This window comes from Hyla sarda, chromosome 1 (assembly GCF_029499605.1).
Source record: "Hyla sarda isolate aHylSar1 chromosome 1, aHylSar1.hap1, whole genome shotgun sequence".
Taxonomy (NCBI): domain Eukaryota; kingdom Metazoa; phylum Chordata; class Amphibia; order Anura; family Hylidae; genus Hyla; species Hyla sarda.
This window is the reverse complement of record NC_079189.1, coordinates 350,861,057-350,883,093: the sequence shown is the minus strand read 5'-3', so window position 1 is coordinate 350,883,093 and position 22,037 is coordinate 350,861,057. Positions and strand designations below refer to the sequence as shown.

Sequence of the window (22,037 nt, the reverse complement as noted above, 5' to 3'; positions counted from 1 at the left end):
TTATATGACAAGATGATGGAACGTAAACACTATGAAGGGAATTTATCATTCCCTTCGCAGAGTGGCAAAATTGTGCAAACTCCATCATTTGTGCAAAAAAATCTAGCTCAAACTACCATTTTTCACCACAATTTCTGTGCACAGAGCTTGCGCAAAATATTTGCTAAATTTTGTCACTTTCTGCTGGATCAAGAAATGATAAATCAATCTCCCAAATACAAAACAGTTTGCGACCCTCTTACCTTAGATCAGGTCCAAGTAAGGAATGTCTTCGCAGCATAGCTCGTGCTTGGGCATTGGTCAAGTTAGCAGTAGACTCATTATTGATGGCCAATATGCAATCTCCAATATGAATTCTACCATCACGGCTTATGGAGCCTCCGTTTATAACACTGTGGACAATCATACCGGAGCCATCTTTATTAGCGCTTACAGTCATACCTAGCCAAAGTAAATATAAAGTGGATCAATAAAAAAAACAATGTTAATAAAAAAAAATATGACATTTTAATGGGGGTGAATATAAAAAGAAAAAACCTGTCATGATCTATTCTCTAATGCTGCTTATTAACCATGATTCAATAACTACCTCTATATTACTTAAAGATCAGCACAAGCTCTAGAGATTGATTTATATTATTTAGAAATATACTGTTATCTGTAGCTTAAAGGGGCGTTCCAACAATAATTATTAAATTTATTGTATAGATGAGAAAAAACAGCAATGTTTGTCATTTATGTGCAAAATAAAAAAACAAAACAATCTAATGAAGAGTTATGACATTTACTTAGATAATATGGCACCCATTAAGGCTGTGATTGAGAAAGTATACAGTGGATTGCCTGCCCAGCAAATTTATCAAATACTTTTTTAGGGGATGAGGGTCAACATTTATGTCACTGATGTTAGTGTATGTTCACACATTGCAGTAATATTGAGATATCTGTCAAGATAAACACTTATCTTGTATCTGTCAAGATAAACACTTTTATATTTGTAAAGAGTTGTCTCTTAATTAAAGGACATCTGTACTGCATTAATTTTACATATTCCTGTGCCCGGGCTGCAAAAATAAACAAATTAAACTTTAACTTACCTACCCCCGTTGCTCCAGTATTGGCCTCACGGTCCTCTGCTGCAATTCTCTTGCTGCTTTCTGGGGACGGGAATGTGACAGAGCCGTCAGCGTATCACCGGCCGCAGCGATGTCCCGCTTGGGCGGTGATAGGCTGAGCGCACTGTCATGTAAGGAGCTCTGGCCGGCTCCTTACATGACAGTGCGCTCAGCCTATCACCGGCCGAGGCGGGACATTGCTGCGGCCGGTGATACGCTGACGGCTCTGTGACATTCCCGTCCCCAGGAAGCAGCAAGAGGATTGCAGCAGAGGACCATGAGGCCTATACCTGAGCAACCGGGGGAACCAAGGAAGGTGAGGTAAAGTTTAGTTTGTTTATTTTTGCAGCCCAGGCACCGGAATATGTAAAATTCATGCAGTACAGATGTCCTTTAAATGGGGCCTCACCAGGACCAATAAGTATCCATAAGGCCACTTCCACGGTTTAAAAAATAAATAAATTATAAAATCATATAAAATTATTTAAAGAATAAGATAGACCATCTATTTCATGAAACAAAGTCAGATTTTTTTTCTGTTAAGCGGTTTTTTAAATTTTTTTCGGAACTGCCTCCATATTGCAACTTTTTTTTATAAATACAAATTTGTTTTGCTACAATCTCATTAAAGATAACAACTAAAACGTTTAATGTTCTTATATATGAGGAAAGCCACTAAGAAGTGAAATGGACTCCTACTGGTGACAGGTAACTAGTCCTCAGACTAGGAATAAGGAGATTTTTTGTACTCGCCGTAAAATCTCTTTCTCATAGCCTTCATTGGGGACATCTATACTGGTGTGTATATGCTCTTGCCACTAGGAGGCGCTGACGAAAAAAAAGTCGGCTCCTCTATGGCAGGATATACCCGCCCATTGGAAGTGAGGTAGTGAGTTTTGTCACAAAGCAGTAGGAGAAGCCAACAAAGAAATATGTCCGAAGGACCCTAGAAAAGAATCCCGGATAAAATAAAAAATAAAAAAAACAATAGCCGGAAAGGAATATCCAGACCAAAAAAAATGAAGAAATGGGTGGGTGCAATGTCCCCCAATGAAGGCTACAATGAAGGCTACAAGATTTTATGGTGAGTACAAAAAAAATCTCCTTTTCCCAGTTGCTCTTCATTGGGGGACACCTATACTGATGGGATGTACAAAAGCAGTCCCCTAGGGTGGGAAGAACAACCACTAGTGAAAAGGTATCAGTGCCGAGACTGAACACACTCGTCCATAAGGCCTGAGGTCCATGGAGATGTACTCCGACGCCAAAGGAAGGGACTGTGATTCGCAGTGACTCTAAACCTATGTCACATAGAGAGACAAGAAAAAGGTCGACTAGGAAGCCAGATGGGCCATCCTGGAAGGAAGTAGGAAAACAACTCCAAGGAACACAGAACCAGACAGAGGGCCAGCCCAGCTGGAAAACAGAAATGGAAAAGGGCACAACAAGAGAGCCCCATCCAGAGTCAACCGATTTAAGAGAACATGGCGGAAAAACACCAGGGAGAGCAGTGGATGCCTGGACAGAAGGAGAGTACAGAAGGTAGAGACCAGAAAACCACTGGAAAAAAGAAAGACTGAAACCGGCTCAAGAGAGGCTTGGTTCAGAAGATCGATAAACTGAACATCTGCAGACCCAAAACCCCCATCCAGGGGCCCGCCATGAGCCCCTGGGAAGCGAAATAGCTCGACTGGTGTAATCCGGACGTCTGGAACGCCCTCCATCTTGAGAGAACAAGAACCCAGATGGAAGAGACGGAAGGTAATAACGGCCATAAAAAGGAGCGGAACGTTCAGAAAAGGGGATCCCGGGACACCGGAACGATAGGCCCGGAAACTGGGAGGTACCTGAGTCACCTGGAGGACTGGCACAGAAGAATAAACGGCCAAAAAAGGAACAAAAGACCCTAAAAAAGAGCATCCCGGAACACCAGAGTGTCCGACATGGAAAAAAAAGAGGTTCCCGAGTCTCCTGCAAGACTTACACCTGAAGGGTAAGGAAACCAAACGTCCGTGAAACGCTTCGGGTGACAAATGTGTCGAGACAAGAAGAAGTGCAGCGCAGAGAGACCGCCCCACAAATGGGAATGCAGAGAAGTCTGTGCAGGATTGCTACACATGCCCGAGACTTCAACCATCACTAAGGCCCAAGACTCAGGAGGGCCGACCTAGAAAAGAGGGCACTCCACAGCATCCCAGGATAGTGTCCAAGACAAGGAGACCAACCAGTCATGGGCCCAAGCGGATCAGAGCACACTGAAGCAACAACCCGTCAGAACGGGAACGTAGGTGGAAATAAAAGGGAACCCGTCTGGGAAACCCAGGCTCTGAACACAGGAAGGTTTCTCCAGAAGACCGTGGTGTCAGTGTAGTGCGACTGACACCGTCAAGGGAAGGAGGAACACACCCTACCAGGGAGTGTGCCGAGGGGGAAGGAGAGCAATGGCAGGACCCAAACAACAGATGGTGGCTAGACCAGCTGTTGCCGAGCCATACATGATTGAATAAACCCCCCTACAGAGCAGAGTGCCATGGCTGCATGAACAGCAGTAGATAATCAAGAAACAGGAAGAGAGCCAGGCTGCAATAGTGGGCAGTGAGCACACAGGCCAACATTGCAAAGCTCTTCCGAATGCTTTCAGCGAAACAAGGGCCCAGCTGGATACCCCAACTATATAGTGGGAAGAGAGAGATGGCTCTATCTCAGCAGTAGAAAGCGCCCAGCGAAATAATGCCCCTAGTGGAGGGAAAAACAGGGATGGTCGGGATGAAACTCAGGCACTTACCATGCCAAACCTCCTGATCCCTATACCCCCATGAAAGGGAAATTGTCAAGTGTGCCAGGCACTGTAGGAGCAGGGGAATGCCACCCTATGGCAACAGAGGTGTTCAATTGTCGCAGACCTGTGAACACCAAACTACAGGAAGGCCCGATGCACACCCCACCGACAGAAGGAATGTGGGCACTACACGTACAGCGGGACATGGATATGGAGACCTCACAATAGTAGTGGGATACAAAGACTGCAAACACGAAATAAACCACAGACATCCAAAAGTCCGGCAGCATGTAAGACAGGCTCAGCACCCAACGGTGTGTCACAACAATGCGCCTAGCAGCAAACGTGGATCTCTTAGAAATGGTAACAGAGAGTGTTGCTGTTGCTGTGAAAGGCTATGGAACCTGTAGGAAACGTCCACATCCCATCTCCTAATGGTGCCACACACCAGAACTGCTGCCACAGATGCAAGAGATGAAGGAGGTATGTGGTACAGGAAACAAGCAGCCACAGTCTGACTGGTATAACAGGAGCAATGAACCCACAGAGACACACTGTGTGGAACTTCACATGGAAAAAAAGTCACCGGGCTGCAGTCGCAGGAGAGGCAGGAAAGGGAGAGGTGATCTGGTCTATTAGAAACCATGTAGACACAGTCTGGCTATATGGCATAGGGACCATGGCCACACCGGGTCCCGCATTCAGAGCCACACATTGAAAGCGGCCACCAACCCTCAGCTATGAGAGTGACAGGCATGTAGAGAGGGACCTGGTAACCCCTGTGGACCAGTATGTGGTGCACTGTATAAGGCCCATGGAGCAACATGGGGTGACTCACTCTGAACTACACCTCGGTATTGGTTTACTTGAACGTCCGTTCTCGGAGTGGAAAATGTATGGAAGTTGACCTGACGCAGAAGCAAATCATGCAGACAACCGTCTGGCTTACTGGTAAAGGATACTTGAACGCACAGGATCACTCCTTCGAACCCTACCACAGAAAGTAGGGTACCGGAGTGCGGCCGAGCTAACAGCAACCTGGCAGTGCCAGAGACCCAGCAGACGAAGTTTGGCTGACTGGCATCAGTCCCGTGTAACTGCAGGGACCCACATCCAGATTCTTCACACCGTACATGGCAGCCCTGAGATGGGAGACTGACGGTGGCAGAAACCGTGCAGATAACAGTCTGCCTGAATAAGAACACTTTCAGGCGCTGGCGAAAATGGGGAGACAGCCAGATAGGCGATCACTGTGCCCCCTTTGTCGCATGTGGGAGGGAGGGGAGGCCTAACAGCCATGGATAGTATCCACGCCACCCTGAGAATGGGGGAGGCTGAGAAGCCGTGAATGGTATCCCCATCACCCCGTATAGGGTCCATAGTACACGCTGGTTCACCCCTTCGTACACCTCGCACATCAGTGAGGTAGCGGAACTCCAGCCATAGATACATCAGCTATGTGATGAGTGACAGGCGGCAGAGGCAAACCACACAGACCACTGTCTGGCTTACTGGTATGGGTCCATAGTATACAACAGGGCACTCCATCAGACACCTTGCACTAGTAGTGGGGGAACGGAACTCCATCCGCAGATAAATCAGCTGTGTGATGAATGACAGGCGGCAGAAGCAAACCATGCAGACCACTGTCTGGCTTACTGGTATGGGTCCATAGTAGACAACGAGTCACTCCTGTGGATACTTCGCACAAGCAGTGCACATCCAGTCGCGGATGCGGCAGCTGTGAGATGAGTGACAGACGAGACTACTGTCCGGCATATCGATATCAGGTCCAGTCCCTGCCACGCAAGGACACTTCCGCGCAGGCCTTGCACTGGACGTGGGGATCCGGAGCACTAACCCCGGATGCGGCAGCCTGTGAAGGAGGGAATCATATTGTACGACAAACCAAGAACACCCCCCTTGATGGGTGACCAGCGGACATGACAGAGGGGGAACTGCGAAAGTGACCTTAGCGTCCGCGGGGAATGACCATGCCCTTGTGAGGGCATTCGGCCAGTGCCATCCATGGTGAGGGGGGGGGGCCATATCAGGTCCGGTACAAGGTGACGGACAGAAGCAAATAAATCGGCCCCCTTATGCAGTCCCTAGAAGGAACCCAGCAGATATTAAACTGATAAGGACAGATATTACAGGCCTGTAATAGTTAATGGATATCACAAGAGGGACCCATAGAAATTGAGGGCACAATTCAAAGAATGACCACAGGAGGGCACATGAGTGACAGCAGTGGAGAGGAACTTTTTTATTTTTTTATTTTAGTGAACTAAATATGGCAGGGAGGAGGCGTGGAGAGCAGGTCTCCCCCGCATAACTTCTGCCAGCAGGAACCCCTCTCCATGAAGGGCTAGGACACCCACAGTAGGAACAGAACATATGCAAGCAGTCCCTGTAACGGGGGCGGGATGAAACAGCACGCTATAGAAGCGCCTGCTAAGCTGCTGCATGGCTCTGAGCCAGAGGACAAGAGTGGGCCGGCTGGAGGAGCTCCCGCCGGGCTGCTCCTACGGGAGCAGCTAACAGAGCCACTCTGTCAACAGAGTGCCGCAGACCCCCCACCTCCCCCACCCCTGCAGTGGTGGATGAGTGGTGCTGGGAGAAGCACCAATGTAAAGGAAAGGACACTTGCAGTGTGCAAACCTAGAGAGGAGACGCATCCTGACCTTCCGGTTCACGCGCTGACTCAGGGAGAAGGGCGGAGCTATGTGTCGTCATTGCCCCCAGGACTCCTTCTGGCTGAGCACCCCAGGAGCACAGACCCGGGCGAGAGGTGAGGCGGTGGCAGCTCCCAGCATATGCTAGGAGCAAGGGGAGAGCCGGTGGGTCTGCGGCAGACCAGTTGGCATGCAGACGGCTCCGGCGCTGGCTAAGAGCATATAGCCACAGCAAGAGATGAATAAAATAGCAGTGTTAACCAATCACTGCGTGGACCCCCACCCTAGTTGCCATAAAAAGCCCCGGAAACAGGGCTGCTACTGCTCGTTCGTGGGGGGGGGGCCTTAATGGGGGGCATACTCACCTTAGTTGCCACATACTCATGCCTTGATGGCTTCAGCTAGCATTAGGCCACGCTGCATCATACCAGGCTATGATAGCGGGGCGAGCAAGGGCAGTGTGGGACCCGGACCCAGGGTACAATCTCCAGGCACTGGCCCATAAGGGCTTGAAGGCCCATACTCTTATGTTCTGTGCCCCTTTGTCGCATATGGGGGAACAGGTAGCACCATGCGCCTGAACCCTCACCTGAAAAAGGGAAACAAAAAGGGAGATAAAAACCTAAACAGCCCTTAATAGAAAATAATTTAAAAAAAAATCCAGGGCTGGGCAGCTCCCAGACCTGTGTCTTGCCTCCTACTGACACTAGCTGATTACCTCACTTCAAGTGGGCGAGTATATCCTGCCAGGGAGGAGCCGAATTTTTTTCCATAGTGTCAGCGCCTCTTAGTGGCCTAGCGGCAAGAGCATATAACCATCAGTATAGGTATTCCCCAATGAAGAGCGACCGAGAAATGACAGTTTCCTTATGGCTCCACATTGAGCTGCTAAGTTAACGGAATAAAACATGGAGAAGGAGAGACAGCTCTAAACATTGATTATTAACACGCTTAAAAGCTGCAGATAGAGTGTAACATCTGCTGGTGTCTGATCTACCATGTGCACTGGATAATTGGATATTGTTCAACAGAAATAACGTCACAGTCCCGTGATATGTCATAACTGAGACTTTATTTAAGGCTGCCTGGTTATTTGCAGTGAATTTATATTGTTTCCAGTATTCTCTTGTTCCATCCAGGACTTGGGATATTATTTCGTAATATTAGTATTAGTATCATTATTGCTATTTGCATTTTTATTACTATTACATTTTTTCATTTTCCATCTTTATAGGCAAAACTACAGAGGTTCTACCTATATTAGCTTTAGTTATATATCATTGTAGCCTCGCAGTTTCTAGCAAATTTGATGTTATGTTTGCTACTAATTGTATTTTAACTACATGTGTGGTATGATGTATCAATCCTCCACCCCTGAGACTTAGTGGAAAACTTTTTTTTTTTTTTTAATCAACTGGTGCCAGAAAGTTAAACAGATTTGTAAATGACTTCTATAAAAAAAATCTTAATCCTTCCAGTACTTTTTAGGGGCTGTATAATACAGAGGAAATGTTTATCTTTTTGGATTTCTCTTATGTCACAACCACAGTGCTCTCTGCTGACCTCTGCTGTCCATTTTAGGAACTTTCAAGCATATGTTTGCTATGAGGATTTTCTCCTGCTCTGGACAGTTCCTAAAATGAACAGCAGAGGTCAGTAGAGAGCACCGTGGTTGTGACATAAGAGAAATCCAAACATATAAAACATTTCCTCTGTAGTATACAGCCCCTAAAAAGTATTGGAAGGATTAAGATTTTTTAATAGAAGTAATTTACAAATCTGTTTAACTTTCTGGCACCAGTTGATTAAATAAAGAAAAAGTTTTCCACGGTAGTACCCCTTTAAGGAAGCCAGTCAGTAGTGGAGTTATCTGTGATAAAGAGTGGGGATCTGCAAGTTATATAACTTAATAAAGTCTGCTATTGTTCACTACTCTATAGTGTGCGCCTTCTAGCCGAAATCGGATTTTTCTGCCGGAATACTGCGGTAGCCTCTCCAGGTTATCCCAGTCTCAGCTGTTTAGTCCCTTAGCAGGTGAGTTGGCCTTCCATTATTGTATATATGGTTTCTTTATTTAACAGGAACTCAGACAAAACAACTTCAAAACTATCCACATTTTTTACAATCCATGATATATGCTCTTTGCCTTTTGCTGGAAACCATAGGACTACATATCCAGATTTTACAGTGAACAGAATGCCAAAAGTGCAGTAACAGCTAAAAAATGTGTAGGATGCAATTTTATCTAACAACACAGATTTCTATAACAGTCAGGGTTGGTGGAACACAGTATGACACCCCCCAGGAGCACTGTAATGCCATAAGCGACTGTCACCCAGCATTTTGGAAAACACACAAGCATCAAGATAACTGTTATACATATTCATACAAGACGGAGGTATAGTTACCAGTATTTTATTTAGGGGAAATGGATATTGAATCAACTGATTGTCCAAGTGCATTTTAGTTCTCATTCTGGATGCACTTTTTGTCAGCAGGAGAGCCTGTCTATTAAAATATAGCTAAAATTGTGGATGAAATCACTGTTTCCTTTTAGAAGGAAGAATACCCAATGTAAGTAAAAAGAAAGCTATTAGGACCATAGCCTGGAACACTAACATCGTCAATCATATAAATCCCTTGGATATTATATGTGAAGGGATATAAAAGAAAAAAAAGACAAGAAAATTAAACCCTCACCAAGGCTGCAGTTTCCTCTGGTCACAGTAATTGTTCGTTCAAATTTGCTTTTAATTAAAGCTTTAGAGTTAAAATCTTCGCTTGCTTCACTGCATTGTCTTCCAGATGAATATCCATCAGCCTATTATGTAAAGAGACTGCTTTGTGTTATACATGACAATAAATTGGTTAAAAATAAATGGCAGTATCCCATACAAAGAAATAAAAAACAAATGCCATTAAAACTAAGAACGAAATTATCAGATCTTCACCCATTATGAGAATGGTGGGTCCGAGTGCCCATTTGGATGGAGAGCAGTCTGTAATCTTAATCACTGCTTCATTCAAATGGGCACTTGGGACCCCTGTTCTTGTGATAAGTGGTAATCCGAGTGGTTGGATCAGTAATGATCAGTTATCACATATCCTGTGACCAGGTGGACATGTGGTCACCTTGAGAGAACCAAAAATCACATTCACATTCCCAAAATACTTGGGAAGCAATTTACTTCAAAAAAATTATTCCTGATACTTAGATGGACATTTAACATTGTTAAAGTGGTATATCTCAACATCAAAGGTTATCTCCTATTCTGATCCAACTACTGGGATACTTACTGATCCTGAGCACTCAGCAACATTCTGAAGCTCCATAGAGAATGAATAGAGTGGTGGCTATACATGCACGCTGTCCCCCAATTTTTCTCTGTTTCTGGGATCAGCAGGGCTCCCTGTGGTTGGCCCACATAGTCAACCCCAATTACAAGTTAGCTTGGTACCCTATATTCTGTGATTAGGGGAAAACCTTTGATGTTGGGAATACCCGTTTAATACCTATATTACCTTATATTCTGAATAAATGTATTGCACTATAAAAAATACTTGATTAAAGCATCACCTTTAAAAGTGGGTCAGGAAGGTCAGCAGTGGTTGCTGTTCCATGAGTCTTGAACTGTACCCATGAACCAGATGATGTGCCTTCCAACTGCTTGTCAAGCCCAGCATTTTCTGAAAGCACCTTAAACTCACAAGAAGAATCACTATTCATTCCGGTTTCTTTAGCATCTTCTGTTGGGCTAAGATTAAGGTTATATAAATCCTTAGCAGGCAATTTAAAATCCAGAACTGATGTTGACGTTGCCCAAAGTTCAGATGTTGGAATGGACTTTTGGTAAGTTTGACTTTCAGTTTGGACGTCAGAGGCTGAGTAAAAGCTGTCATCCTCCTTAGAGACATCCTATGCAAGACATTAATAAATACGTCAACAAACAAATCCATTTGCAAGCCAATCGTTGGGGATCCAACCATTATAATAGAGCGTTAAAACAAACTGTATTGGCTTTAACAAGTTTTTGTGTGATTCATCCCTGACAGGAAGTTAAGGTTTTTTTTGTACCCTCTGGGCCTCCACATAGTACTGTATGTGAGCTCTACAGGCAGTTCTTTGCCCCCTCATCGCTTGGTTTTTGCTCGGATATGCATTGTCAGCATTGACACCTTATAAAGACAGGGCTGCGTTTTCCAAATCCTGTCTAATCAACTGAATTTTCCACAAATGACTCCAATCAAGGCGTAGAAACATCTCAGAGATCAAGAAAAAAAGGGAGGAGCCAGAGCTAAAGTTCACGTGTCCTAGAACAGGGTCTGGATGCTTAAAGGGGTACTGCGCCAACAGACATCTTATCCCCTATTCAAAGGATATCCTGAAGGCTGCTGTACTAGAGGCTAATGAAGTCACAACCACGCCCCCTCAATGCAAGTCTATGGGAGGGGGCGTGGCATCACATGGGGGCATGGCCATGACATCAGCGACGCATCGCTAGTCATCAGGCACGGAGCAAAGTTGGCTCTGTACAGCTGATGACTGTGGTGCTGTAGCAGAGATAGCGGGGATTCCCAGCGGTGGGACCCCCCGCGATCAGACATCTTATCCATTATCCTTTGGATAGGGGATAAGATGTCTAGGGGCAGAGTACCCCTATAAGTCCATGCAAAATTTTTGGTTTTCCTTTTTAATTAAAGGTAGAGATGAGCGAACTTACAGTAAATTCGATTTGTCACGAACTTCTCGGCTCGGCAGTTGATGACTTATCCTGCATAAATTAGTTCAGCTTTCAGGTGCTCCCGTGGGCTGTAAAAGGTGGATACAGTCCTAGGAGAATCTTTCCTAGGACTGTATCCACCTTTTCCAGCCCACCGGAGCACCTGAAAGCTGAACTAATTTATGCAGGATAAGTCATCAACTGCCGAGCCGAGAAGTTCGTGACGAATCGAATTTACTGTAAGTTCGCTCATCTCTAATTAAAGGCGTACTCCGCCCCTAGACATCTTATCCCCTATCCAAAGGATAGGGGATAAGATGTCAGATCGTCGGGGTCCCACTGCTGGGGACCCCCGGGATCTACCATGCAGCACCCACATTTAGCGGCTTCGGGAACCGCTGGAGGTCCTCAGGCAGAGTCCATCTCAACCACGAGGACGGAGCATAGTGACGTCACGGCTCCGTCCCCGTTTGACGTCACGCTCCGCCCCCTCAATGCAAGTCTATTGAAGGGGCGTGACAGCTGTCACGCTCCTCCAATAGACTTGCATTGAAGGGGCGGAGCGTTACATCACACGGGGGCGGAGCCGTGACATCACTATGCTCAGTCCCCGTGATAGCCAGTAATCAGACCCAGAGCGAACACGCTCCAGGGACTGATTCTAACAGGGTGCGGCGTGGAAGATCACAGGAGGTAATTATAAACTACCCACAATTCCCCTTCCTATGAATTAAACATGTGAATTTTATAACAAACTTTATCAACCATAGAGGGAAAATTGATTACTATTCTTATCCAGTTCCAGGAATGTTTATTTCCCGCTCCTCTTTAGCATCTACATATAGGCACAATTTTGTAAGAGTTCCCTTACCACCTGCAAGGAGCATTCAGTGAAGTCATGAAGGAGTTCATCCTTACAGACACTGCCATGCAAAGCTATCATAGAAGCCTGAAGCGAGCCGTCATCATCTGGAGGAAAGTGAGAGTCTATACTACTTTCCCCTGTCAGGTCAGTATCATTGGTCTCCACCTGCAGCATAAAAAAGGAAGAAATAAAGAGCAGTTTATTCTTTATAAAAGCGCACAGTGCAGTGTTTTTTTTTGTTTTTTTTTTTTTAATGGATCCCACTATTTAATAGCGCAGATGTCTGTACAGGCATAGAACAGAGCCTTGAAGGAATTTATCATATTGAATTACTGAAATCTATAGGACATATCATAAAATCTGATAGACAGTAGTGCTACCCCAGGGACACAAGCCTTTAATTTAAATGGACAAAGAAAAAAAGAAAAACAACTTTTGACAAGTCACAGATGTGAAAAGTTTTCGAGTTCTGGGTGTTCAAACCCCAACCGATTGCTAGAATGAGCAGGTAGAAAATGTGCATTAAAGCATGTTCTCTCCCAGCATTCTGACACATGACCAAGATGGACTCCCAAATTAACAAGAGCCCATCAGAATCCACTGGTGAAACGTAGACTTTCATCTTTGATTGGTGTCCAGAACTCCTAATGTAAGTCTATGGGACCGTCTCCGTCATGCACACAGGAAGAGAAGAGCCGCACGCCTCTATCTCCGCTCATTCTAGTGGTCGGCCGGGTCAGAACAATCAGACTACGATCAATCAACATTTTTGACATGTCTCTATGAAGCTAGTAAAAGAGGCCAATACGATTCCCAATGTTATTTGCTATGCAGAGAAAAAGAAGGCAGGGATAGATTTCTATTCAACTACTGTATATACTCGAGTATAAGCCGACCCGAATATAAGCAGAGGCCCCTAATTTCACCCCAAAAACCCAGGAAAAGTCATTGACTCGACTATAAGTCTAGGGTGGGAAATACATCATCCCCCCATGTCATCACCCAGACCCCCATCATCATCCAGACCCGTCATCATTCCCCCCCCCCCCCGCCTTCATCATCACCGCCTGTCAATCCCTTGATCAGTGGTCTTCAACCTGCGGACCTCCAGATGTTGCAAAACTACAACTCCCAGCGATGGCTGTCCGGGCATGCTGTGAGTTGTAGTTTTGAAACCTCCGGAAGTCCGCAGGTTGAAGACCACTGCGGCCTTCCAGATCCCCCCCCCCCCCTTAGTTTACTTTCTTTCAGGCTGCGAATGAACGTCCCTGTGTGTTGTCGTCAAGGCAACGTCACTAGTCCCGGGCAGGCCCCGAGCGCAGAGAAGAGGGGCCCCCTGGTGAAGATGGACAGCCTGCAACGACTAACCCTCCCCACCGGACGGTCCCTGCAGCATAGATGGCCTGGACCAGCTCACCCTTCCTTCCCACCGAGGGGAGGTGAGTAGAAAACTAAAAGGGGGACTAAAGGTCTTGATGATGAGGAAGGTCGCAGTGGTCTTCAACCTGCGGACCTCCAGAAGTTTCAAAACTACAACTCCCAGCATGTCCAGGCATGCTGGGAGTTGTAGTTTTGCAACATCTGGAGGTACGCAGGCTTAAGACCACTGAGAAGGGATTGACAGGCGGAGAGTTCACTCAAATATAAGACGAGGGGGGAGTTTCCAGCATGAAAAATCGTGCTGAAAAACTCGGCTTATACTCGAGTATATACGGTAATGCTCTGAATTTAGCATGCCATGTAGTAACACATACAAGCAGGGGTTAATAGCTATCGAGTGGTACAAAGATAGACAAAACATTTCATCTCTCCAAGGGTTCACAATGCTTTCCAGGTTTAATAAGATTTCTGGCACTAACCAGAGCTAGTTCAGCATGGAAAAGATGTGCATCATTTGACCCTTCCTCATCATATGAGTGTGCAGTGTAGAAGGCAGAGTCCTTAGCAGCTATATAGCCTTCTTCTGGTGACAGCTGCAGAAACAAGTCGCCATGAAAGACAGCAAGTGGAAAGTACAGCAAGTTATTAAAGCATCAATAAATCTCAAGGGCATCAGTCTTAAGCAGAAAGCCACTAAGCTCATTGCTTTATTCCTGTGCATGATTCATACAACCTACTTATACAAATGACATATAGCAAAACAAATGCTGGGAACGGAGATGTGTTAAAGTATTAGGCCTCATTCACATCAGTGTTAGGGGGCTCCCTTTGCCGATCCTGCTAAAAACCTGCAAAATAAGACATCCAGAGGAACCTGACAAACCCCATTCATAGTCATAGGCAGCTGCATGTATGCTCAGCCCTGTATGCGGTGCTCATGCATCAGAAACAAGGTAACTCCTCCAAATGTAGAACAATAAATGAAGCACTCACCGGGTCTGTAGAGCAAATATCTTCAAGCTTTAATGCAGAAAATCAGCAGGATACATCTTGTGTGGGGGAGCGGACGCGTGGAGGGTACTCTGGTGGAAACCTTTTTTTTTTTTTTTTACTGGTGCCAGAAAGTTAAACAGATTTGTAAATTACTTCTATAAAAAAAAATCTTAATCCTTCCAGTACTTATTAGCTGCTGAATACTACAGAGGAAATTCTTTTCTTTTTGGAACACAGTGCTCTCTGCTGACATCATGACCACAGTGCTCTCTGCTGACATCTCTGTCCATTTTAAGAACTGTCCAGAGTAGGAGAAAATCCCCATAGAAAACTAAAATGGACAGAGATGTCAGCAGAGAGCTCTGTGTTCCAAAAAGAAAATAAAATTTCTCTGTAGTATTCAGCAGCTAATAAGTACTGGAAGGATTAAGATTTTTTTTTTTTAATAGAAGTAATTTACAAATCTGTTTAACTTTCTGGCACCAGTTGATTGAAAAAAAAAAAAAAAAAAACATTTTTCACCGGAGTACCCCTTTAAAGCTTGAAGATATTTGCTCTACAGACCCGTTTAGTTCATGTGTATTTCAGGTAAGAATATACATACAATCTGCAGACATATAATGCTCCCACAAACCACTTTCCATTGACTTAAATGCAAAATACACACTAGTTCACAGAGTATATTCTTAGGGCATGTTCAGATGTACTGTACACACTGCAATTTGATGTAATGTAAATCAATGTAAACCAATAGCTGACCGCAGCATTGAATCTGAAGCATATACAGTATGTGTGAACATGCTTATTTAACTGCTGTGTTAAAAATATATATATAAAAAAAAGCATATGTTACTTCTTTACTGCATATTTTGCATTTATTTTATTCTCAAAACAACGTGCAAGAGAAAACACGTCACAATACATGTCCAATATGCGTCAAAAATGTGTGCAAAATTAAACGCTTAAAAAATAAACTTTTTTTTTTAGCTCCCTACATATATTGTGCGAGCATAACCTAACATAGTGAGTCAGAACATGGAAATATTCTTACTGGCAGAGGCTTGGCAACTCCAATGTTTACTGTTCCTGCTGGGGCACCTTTAAGTGCCTGAACAGCCTCCTCTAAGCTGGCATGTTCCAAATTGATGTCATTGACATACATCAGGCGATCACCAGGCAAAAGTCTGCCATCTTGCTCTGCAACTCCTCCGGGAACTAAGGAGCGGATAACGATCACTGTGCTTGCTGGGTCAATGGGATCCTAAATGAAAAAGTTTCATTCCAAACATTACTTACAACATTTTAATGCAGCCCATGTTGTTATTCAATAGAAAAAACTGCATAAATTATGAGTAAAAGATACAATGAGAGTTTGTGCTTCCCTTTTATGAACAAAGGCATGGAATGTACAAAGTACTATACTATCCAAGGGAAGAATAAAAGAACAGCCATCAAAACTATGTTTATTAGGAATAGTCTACTGGGAATGAGGAATCTCAAGACAAACATACTCATAAATATGGGTATACTAATGTAGAAAACAAATAAATCAACGAATCCTAATTTCTCCTAAAATGCAAATGCACCAAAGCCCAATAACACACTCCTATTCTAGTAACATGTACAGTGACCCCCCGACCTACGATGGCCCTGACATACGACAAGTTCAACATACGATGGCCTCTCAGAGGCCATCGCATGTTGAAGGCAGCATCAACATACGATGCTTTTGTATGTCTGGGCCATCGCATAAACGGCTATCCGGTATCGCAGACGATCACTTACCTGTCCTCAGGGCTCCGGCGGGTCCTCTTCGGGATCCCCCGCATCGCCGGCGCTCTCCATCGTCATCACGTGATGGCGGCGACGTGAGAGCGAGGATGCCGGGGAAGCAGAGGCCTTGCCGGAGTGTCGGGGACATCCCGAGGACGCGGCGACATCGATGGAGCACAACATCCAGGGCAGCGGTGACGAGCGATGACGGTCCGGAGCGGCGAGAACACGTGAGTATAACCTCCAATACCAGTGGTCTTCAACCTGCGGACCTTCAGATGTTGCAAAACTACAACTCCCAGCATGCCCGGACAGCCAACGGCTGTCCGGGAATGCTGGGTGTTGTAGTTTTGCAACATCTGGAGGTCCGCAGGTTGTAGACCACTGTCCTATACTTTACATTGCACTGATCCCTCAACATACGATGGTTTCAACAAACGATGGTCTATTTGGAACGGATTACCATTGTATGTTGAGGGACCACTGTATTACTAGCTTTTGCCTGCGGCTTCGCTCGTGTTAAATTTGGGGTAACATAGATCTACTTTTTATGATCCTATAGTAATGAGGCCGCTCTGGGTAAAGTCTATGGGCATCCAAACAACCCGAATTCTAACAAACATTACATCTGCTGTTCCATGGAATTGAAGATCGTCATCCGCGCTGCTTATATACTGTCCGGGTGCAGCGCTTGCAAATTTTTTCATGTTTTGATTGATTTTCCGGAGAATTATTAATATGTAAATACAGATACAGACAGACGTTGTTTTTATATAAGAGTAATGGTGCAAATTTTCGAATTAAAAAAATCAACCTAATCTTAATTCATACAAACTTTGAACCACCGTTTCACCCCTTCAGGGGTGGAATTTTAGAAAACGTTAAAACACGTGTTTCTTCATCTCTAATTGTTAGCCTAAAAATAAAGTTTCATGCTTCTAGCCAACTAGAACAATAAAGTATCCCTTTCATTGCGGATACTGACACAGTTCCAGAACTTCTGGAAGTACTATGGTCAGTGCTGATCAGTGGTGGTCACTGAAGTCAGATCACCACCTAGCAAACATTGATGTTATGTCTTAAAGATAAGCTGTCAATAAAGTCAGAATCCCTTCAAAGATTACATCAATTGTTTTCTTTGAATAAAAGCAATTATTAAACTATATCTTTCAAAGACATTGAACAAGTAGTTAAAGTAAAAATTTTTTACTCTACAGCCTGTTAGCAAACGCCATAATGTACATTGTTGTGTACTCTAGTTACCAGTTTGGTTCGATTTGATGCCTTTCCTAGATCATGTGGCGCACACTGCTCCTCACTGAAACCTATAGCGAGCACTTACTTAAAGGGGTACCCGTCCCTAAGACACCTTATCCTAGATGTCTGATCGCGGGGGTCCGGCTGCGGCAGACCCCTCAGCACTCTCTCACGCAGCACCCACCTGTGCGAGCTGCACGCAGCACTGCAGCCTCCAAGTCTGCCAGGTCACGACTACGGGGCGGCAGTATCGTGACGTCACCCCCCCGCCCCGTTGTGACATCACGCCCCCACAATGCAAGTCTATGGGAGGGGGTGTGACGGCCATCACGCCCCCTCCCATAGAATTGCATTGAGGGGGGAGGGGCTTGACATCACACAGGCTCGGAGTCGTGACGTCACGATGCCCCGGCCCCATGGTCGTGAGGCTTTAGACTCAGAGCCTCCAGCGCTGCGTGCAGCTCACACAGGTGGGTGCTGCATGAGAGAGTGCAGGGGTCCCCTGCGGCGGGACCCTTGCAATCAGACATCTTATCCCCTATAATTTGGATAAGGGATAAGATGTCTTTGATGGCGGAGTACCCCTTTAATGGTCTTTGTATTGAACAGAAAAAGTTAAATGGTCCAGGACATGAAGAGAGCCAATAACTGGCTAATAAAGACACTGGTGAATAAAACACGTACAGAAATATACATCAAGGTGGCTAAGGGGTCACCAAATAATATTTCTGCTGGTGGTGCCTTTTTAACCTGTTATGTATTATGGTTTGGTAAACAAATCTTTTGTTATCCCTGCAGCAGTTTGTGAAATGACTGGACAGAATAGGGGATCCCCTGTATGTGACTACCCTATACAAGATCAGCTCCTGTAATGGAAAACGGACTTCAATGTGGATTGTGACCTACAGCTACACATGGGTGCCCGTGGTTGTTATTATCAAGGGCTACTGCAGCCTGGCCGCCGGCAATAAACTGAAGCTCTATTCAGAGGTAATGACCATGCTGGATAACTACTTACAGTAAAGTATATTTTATAAAAGCACTTTCTAAGAAAATAATAATAGCTCTGCAAAATAACAGTAGAAACTTAGAGACTGAACATACTAGATATTAAACTATGTTTGGTCCACCGATATAATTGGATCCAAAAGCAGTTATGCCGCGGTATACAACAGCGTACTGTTCTGCAGGTATGCTGAAGTATACCACCAACATATAGTCATTTGAAATTTGATCAAAGCCTAACAGAGAAAAGATTAGGTATGGTCTCTATTGCAAAGAACACTAAAGAACACACCTGATAATCTAGTATACTGAAGCCAAGTCCTAGGCTTTCTTTCTCTAGTTCAATGTTCTGAATTTCAGTCTCCCACATTGCCAAGGGTGATCCTTGTGTATCTTCAATGCTTGGACTTTCGTCACCTTCTGGCAAGATCAAGTCATCAGTTTCTGTGGAGCCAACAGCACCACCAAAGTCAATATGAAGCTGAAAGCACAAGAGACATTTTGAGGATTTACACTTCACAAATGTATAAAAAATAAAGGATAATAAATTAGTATTAAATGGCCTGAGCCTTGCAGATCAGCACTTGCTTAGACAGACTGACGGCTTGAGTGTCAGATCGGGTGGTCTGAACAATGATGGCTGGATTGTATGTATGGCCATTTGCAGCTCATATTACATGACGAAATAAGGGGCCTATGACAATAATTTTTCAGCAGGTCAAAAGGACCCAATCTTTGATCTTTGGCCCTTTTACACAGGGAAATGTCAGCATGTCTGGCCAATGATCACCTTATAGGGCTTAAAGGAGATGTCCAGTGCTCACTTTTCTTATTGTATCCGTTCCGGGCTGCAAAAAAAAAAGAAAATAAGCTTTCTCTTGCCTGCCTACGCTCCCCCAGTGCTCCGGTACAGGCGTTCGGTCCCCGGGCTGTATTCTTCTTACTTCCTGTTAGCCCGGCACGTCACACGGAGCTTCAGCCTATCACTGGCCGAGGCGGGACATCGCTGCGGCCGGTGATAGGTTGAAGCTCCGTGTGACGTGTCGGGCTAACAGGAAGTAAGAAGAATACAGCCCGGGGACCGAACACCTGTACTGAAGCACCGTGGAGCCAAGGCAGGTAAGAGAAAATTTGTTTTCTTTTATTTTTCAGCCCGGAACGGATACAATAAGAAAAGTGAGCACCGGACATCTCCTTTAATAGGGCTCTTAGTCTGTATTGTCAGTGCAATTGATATTTACAATGAAGACTGTATCTTCATTCAAAAGTGTGCTTACAATTGTACATATTTAAAGCCATACTGTATTTTTTTTCCATATAATGCTCTAAGATAGTGTATGATCATATCTGGTTTTAGTCACTTGTTTTCAAAGAAGGTTTAACCCCTTAAGGACAATGGACATACTCCTACGCCCCCGTTTCCGAGTCCTTAAGGACCGAGGACGTAGGAGTACGTCCTGTCCTTTCCCGGCTCCCCGCCGCTAGCCGGAGGGGAGCCGGTGCCCGATGCCTGCTGAAATCGTTCAGCAGGCATCGCGGCATATCGCCCAGGGGGGTCATTATGCCCCCCCATGTCGGCGATGGCCGCAGATCGCTGGACAATTCAGTCCAGCGATCTGCGGCGATTCCGGGTCAATCGGGTCTCCAGTGACCCGGTGACCCGGAATTACTGGCTGATCGGGGCCGTCAGAGACGGCCCCGAACAGCCAGAGCCTGCAGGGGTGAGGTGGCACTGGTGCCACCTCACGATCGCCCTGATTCGTCGGCCGGATTACCGGCCGACCAATCAGGGCGCCTGCTGCGGGTGTCACTCCCGCACCCGCTCCGCCCCTCTTCCGGAGGACGTGAGCGGGTGCGGGACGTGCACCCCGGGTGCTGGGGACCCCGATCCCCGGCGTCAATGTTGGGATCGGGGACCCAGAAGCGACGACGGCGGCGGTGGCGGGACTGACCTGTGCGGCGATCAAGCAGCAGCAGGAGGTGAGTGACAGCCTCCTGCTGTTGCTTAGCAACAGCTCCCAGCATGCAAAAAGGGCATGCTGGGAGCTGTAGTTATGCAACAGGAGGAGGCAGACCACCACAACTCCCAGCATGCACTTATGGGCATGCTGGGACTTATGGTTTTGCAACAGCTGGAGGCACATTCTTTCTATGGAAAAGTGTACCTTCAGCTGTTGTGTAACTACAACTCCCAGCTTGCACAAACAGCTTAAGTGCATGCTGGGAGTTGTAGTTTTGCAACAGCTGAAGGCACACTGAGTTAAGTAGCAAACCAGTGTGTCTCCAGCTGTTGCATAACTACAATCCCCAGCCAAAGTAGTATGCCTCCCGCTGTTGCATAACTACAACACCCAGCATGCCCTTCCGCTGTCCGTACATGCTGGGGGTTGTAGCTTTTGCAACAGCTGAAGGCACACTGGTTGCAAAACACTGAGTTTGTTGCCACACTCGGTGTTTCACAACCTGTGTGTCTCCAGCTGTTGCAAAACTACAACTCCCAGCATGCACTTATAGACTTGTTGTCTATAAGTTGTAGTTTTGAAACAGTTGGATGTTTCTCCCCCCCAATGTGAACGTACAGGGTACACTCACATGGGCGGAGGATTACAGTAAGTATCCGGCTGCAAGTTTGAGCTGAGGCAAATTTTCTGCCGCTGCTCAAACTGCCAGCGAGAAACTACTGTGAACCCCCCGCCCGTGCGACTGTACCCTAAAAACACTACACTACACTAACACAAAATAAAATAAAAAGTAAAAAACACTACATATACACATACCCCTACACAGCCCCCCTCCCCTCCCCAATAAAAATGAAAAACGTCTGGTACGCCACTGTTTCCAAAACGGAGCCTCCAGCTGTTGCAAAACAACTACTCCCAGTATTACCAGACAGCCACTGACTGTCCAGGCATGCTGGGACTTTTACAACAGCTGGAGGCACCCTATTTGGGAATCACTGGCGTAGAATACCCCTATGTCCACCCCTATGCAAGTCCCTAATTCAGGCCTCAAATGCGCATGGCGCTCTCACTTTGGAGCCCTGTCGTATTTCAAGGCAACAGTTTAGGGTCACATATGGGGTATCGCCGTACTCGGGAGAAATTGTGTTACAAATTATCGGGGGTATTTTCTGCTATTACCCTTTTTAAAAATCTAAAATTTTTGGGAAACCAACATTTTAGGTAAAATTATTATAATTTTTTTTTTTACATATGCAAAAGTTGTGAATCACCTGTGGGGTATTAAGGTTCACATTACCCCTTGTTACGTTCCCCGAGGGGTCTAGTTTCCAAAATGGTATGCCATGTGTTTTTTTTTTGCTGTCCTGGCACCATAGGGGCTTCCTAAATGCGGCATGCCCCCAGAGCAAAATTTGCTTTCAAAAAGCCAAATGTGACTCCTTCTCTTCTGAGACCTGTAGTGCGCCAGCAGAGCACTTCTCACCCCCATATGGGGTGTTTTCTGAATCGGGAG

The 22,037-nt window shown here is 45.5% G+C and overlaps 1 protein-coding gene across 7 annotated transcripts in view; it reads right to left on the bottom strand.

Moving 5' to 3' along the window:
- Positions 1-22,037, bottom strand: part of MPDZ (multiple PDZ domain crumbs cell polarity complex component) — a 151,274-nt gene that overhangs the window by 78,867 nt on the left and 50,370 nt on the right. For all 7 annotated transcript variants that reach the window (XM_056521362.1, XM_056521352.1, XM_056521381.1 and 4 more), the window contains 7 exons: positions 18,856-19,044; positions 15,580-15,789; positions 14,015-14,128; positions 12,162-12,320; positions 10,147-10,485; positions 9,270-9,390; positions 243-441 (listed from right to left, as the gene is read on the bottom strand). In XM_056521362.1, the coding sequence (XP_056377337.1) occupies positions 243-441; positions 9,270-9,390; positions 10,147-10,485; positions 12,162-12,320; positions 14,015-14,128; positions 15,580-15,789; positions 18,856-19,044 (1,331 nt within the window). The remainder of the gene's footprint in view (positions 1-242; positions 442-9,269; positions 9,391-10,146; positions 10,486-12,161; positions 12,321-14,014; positions 14,129-15,579; positions 15,790-18,855; positions 19,045-22,037) is intronic.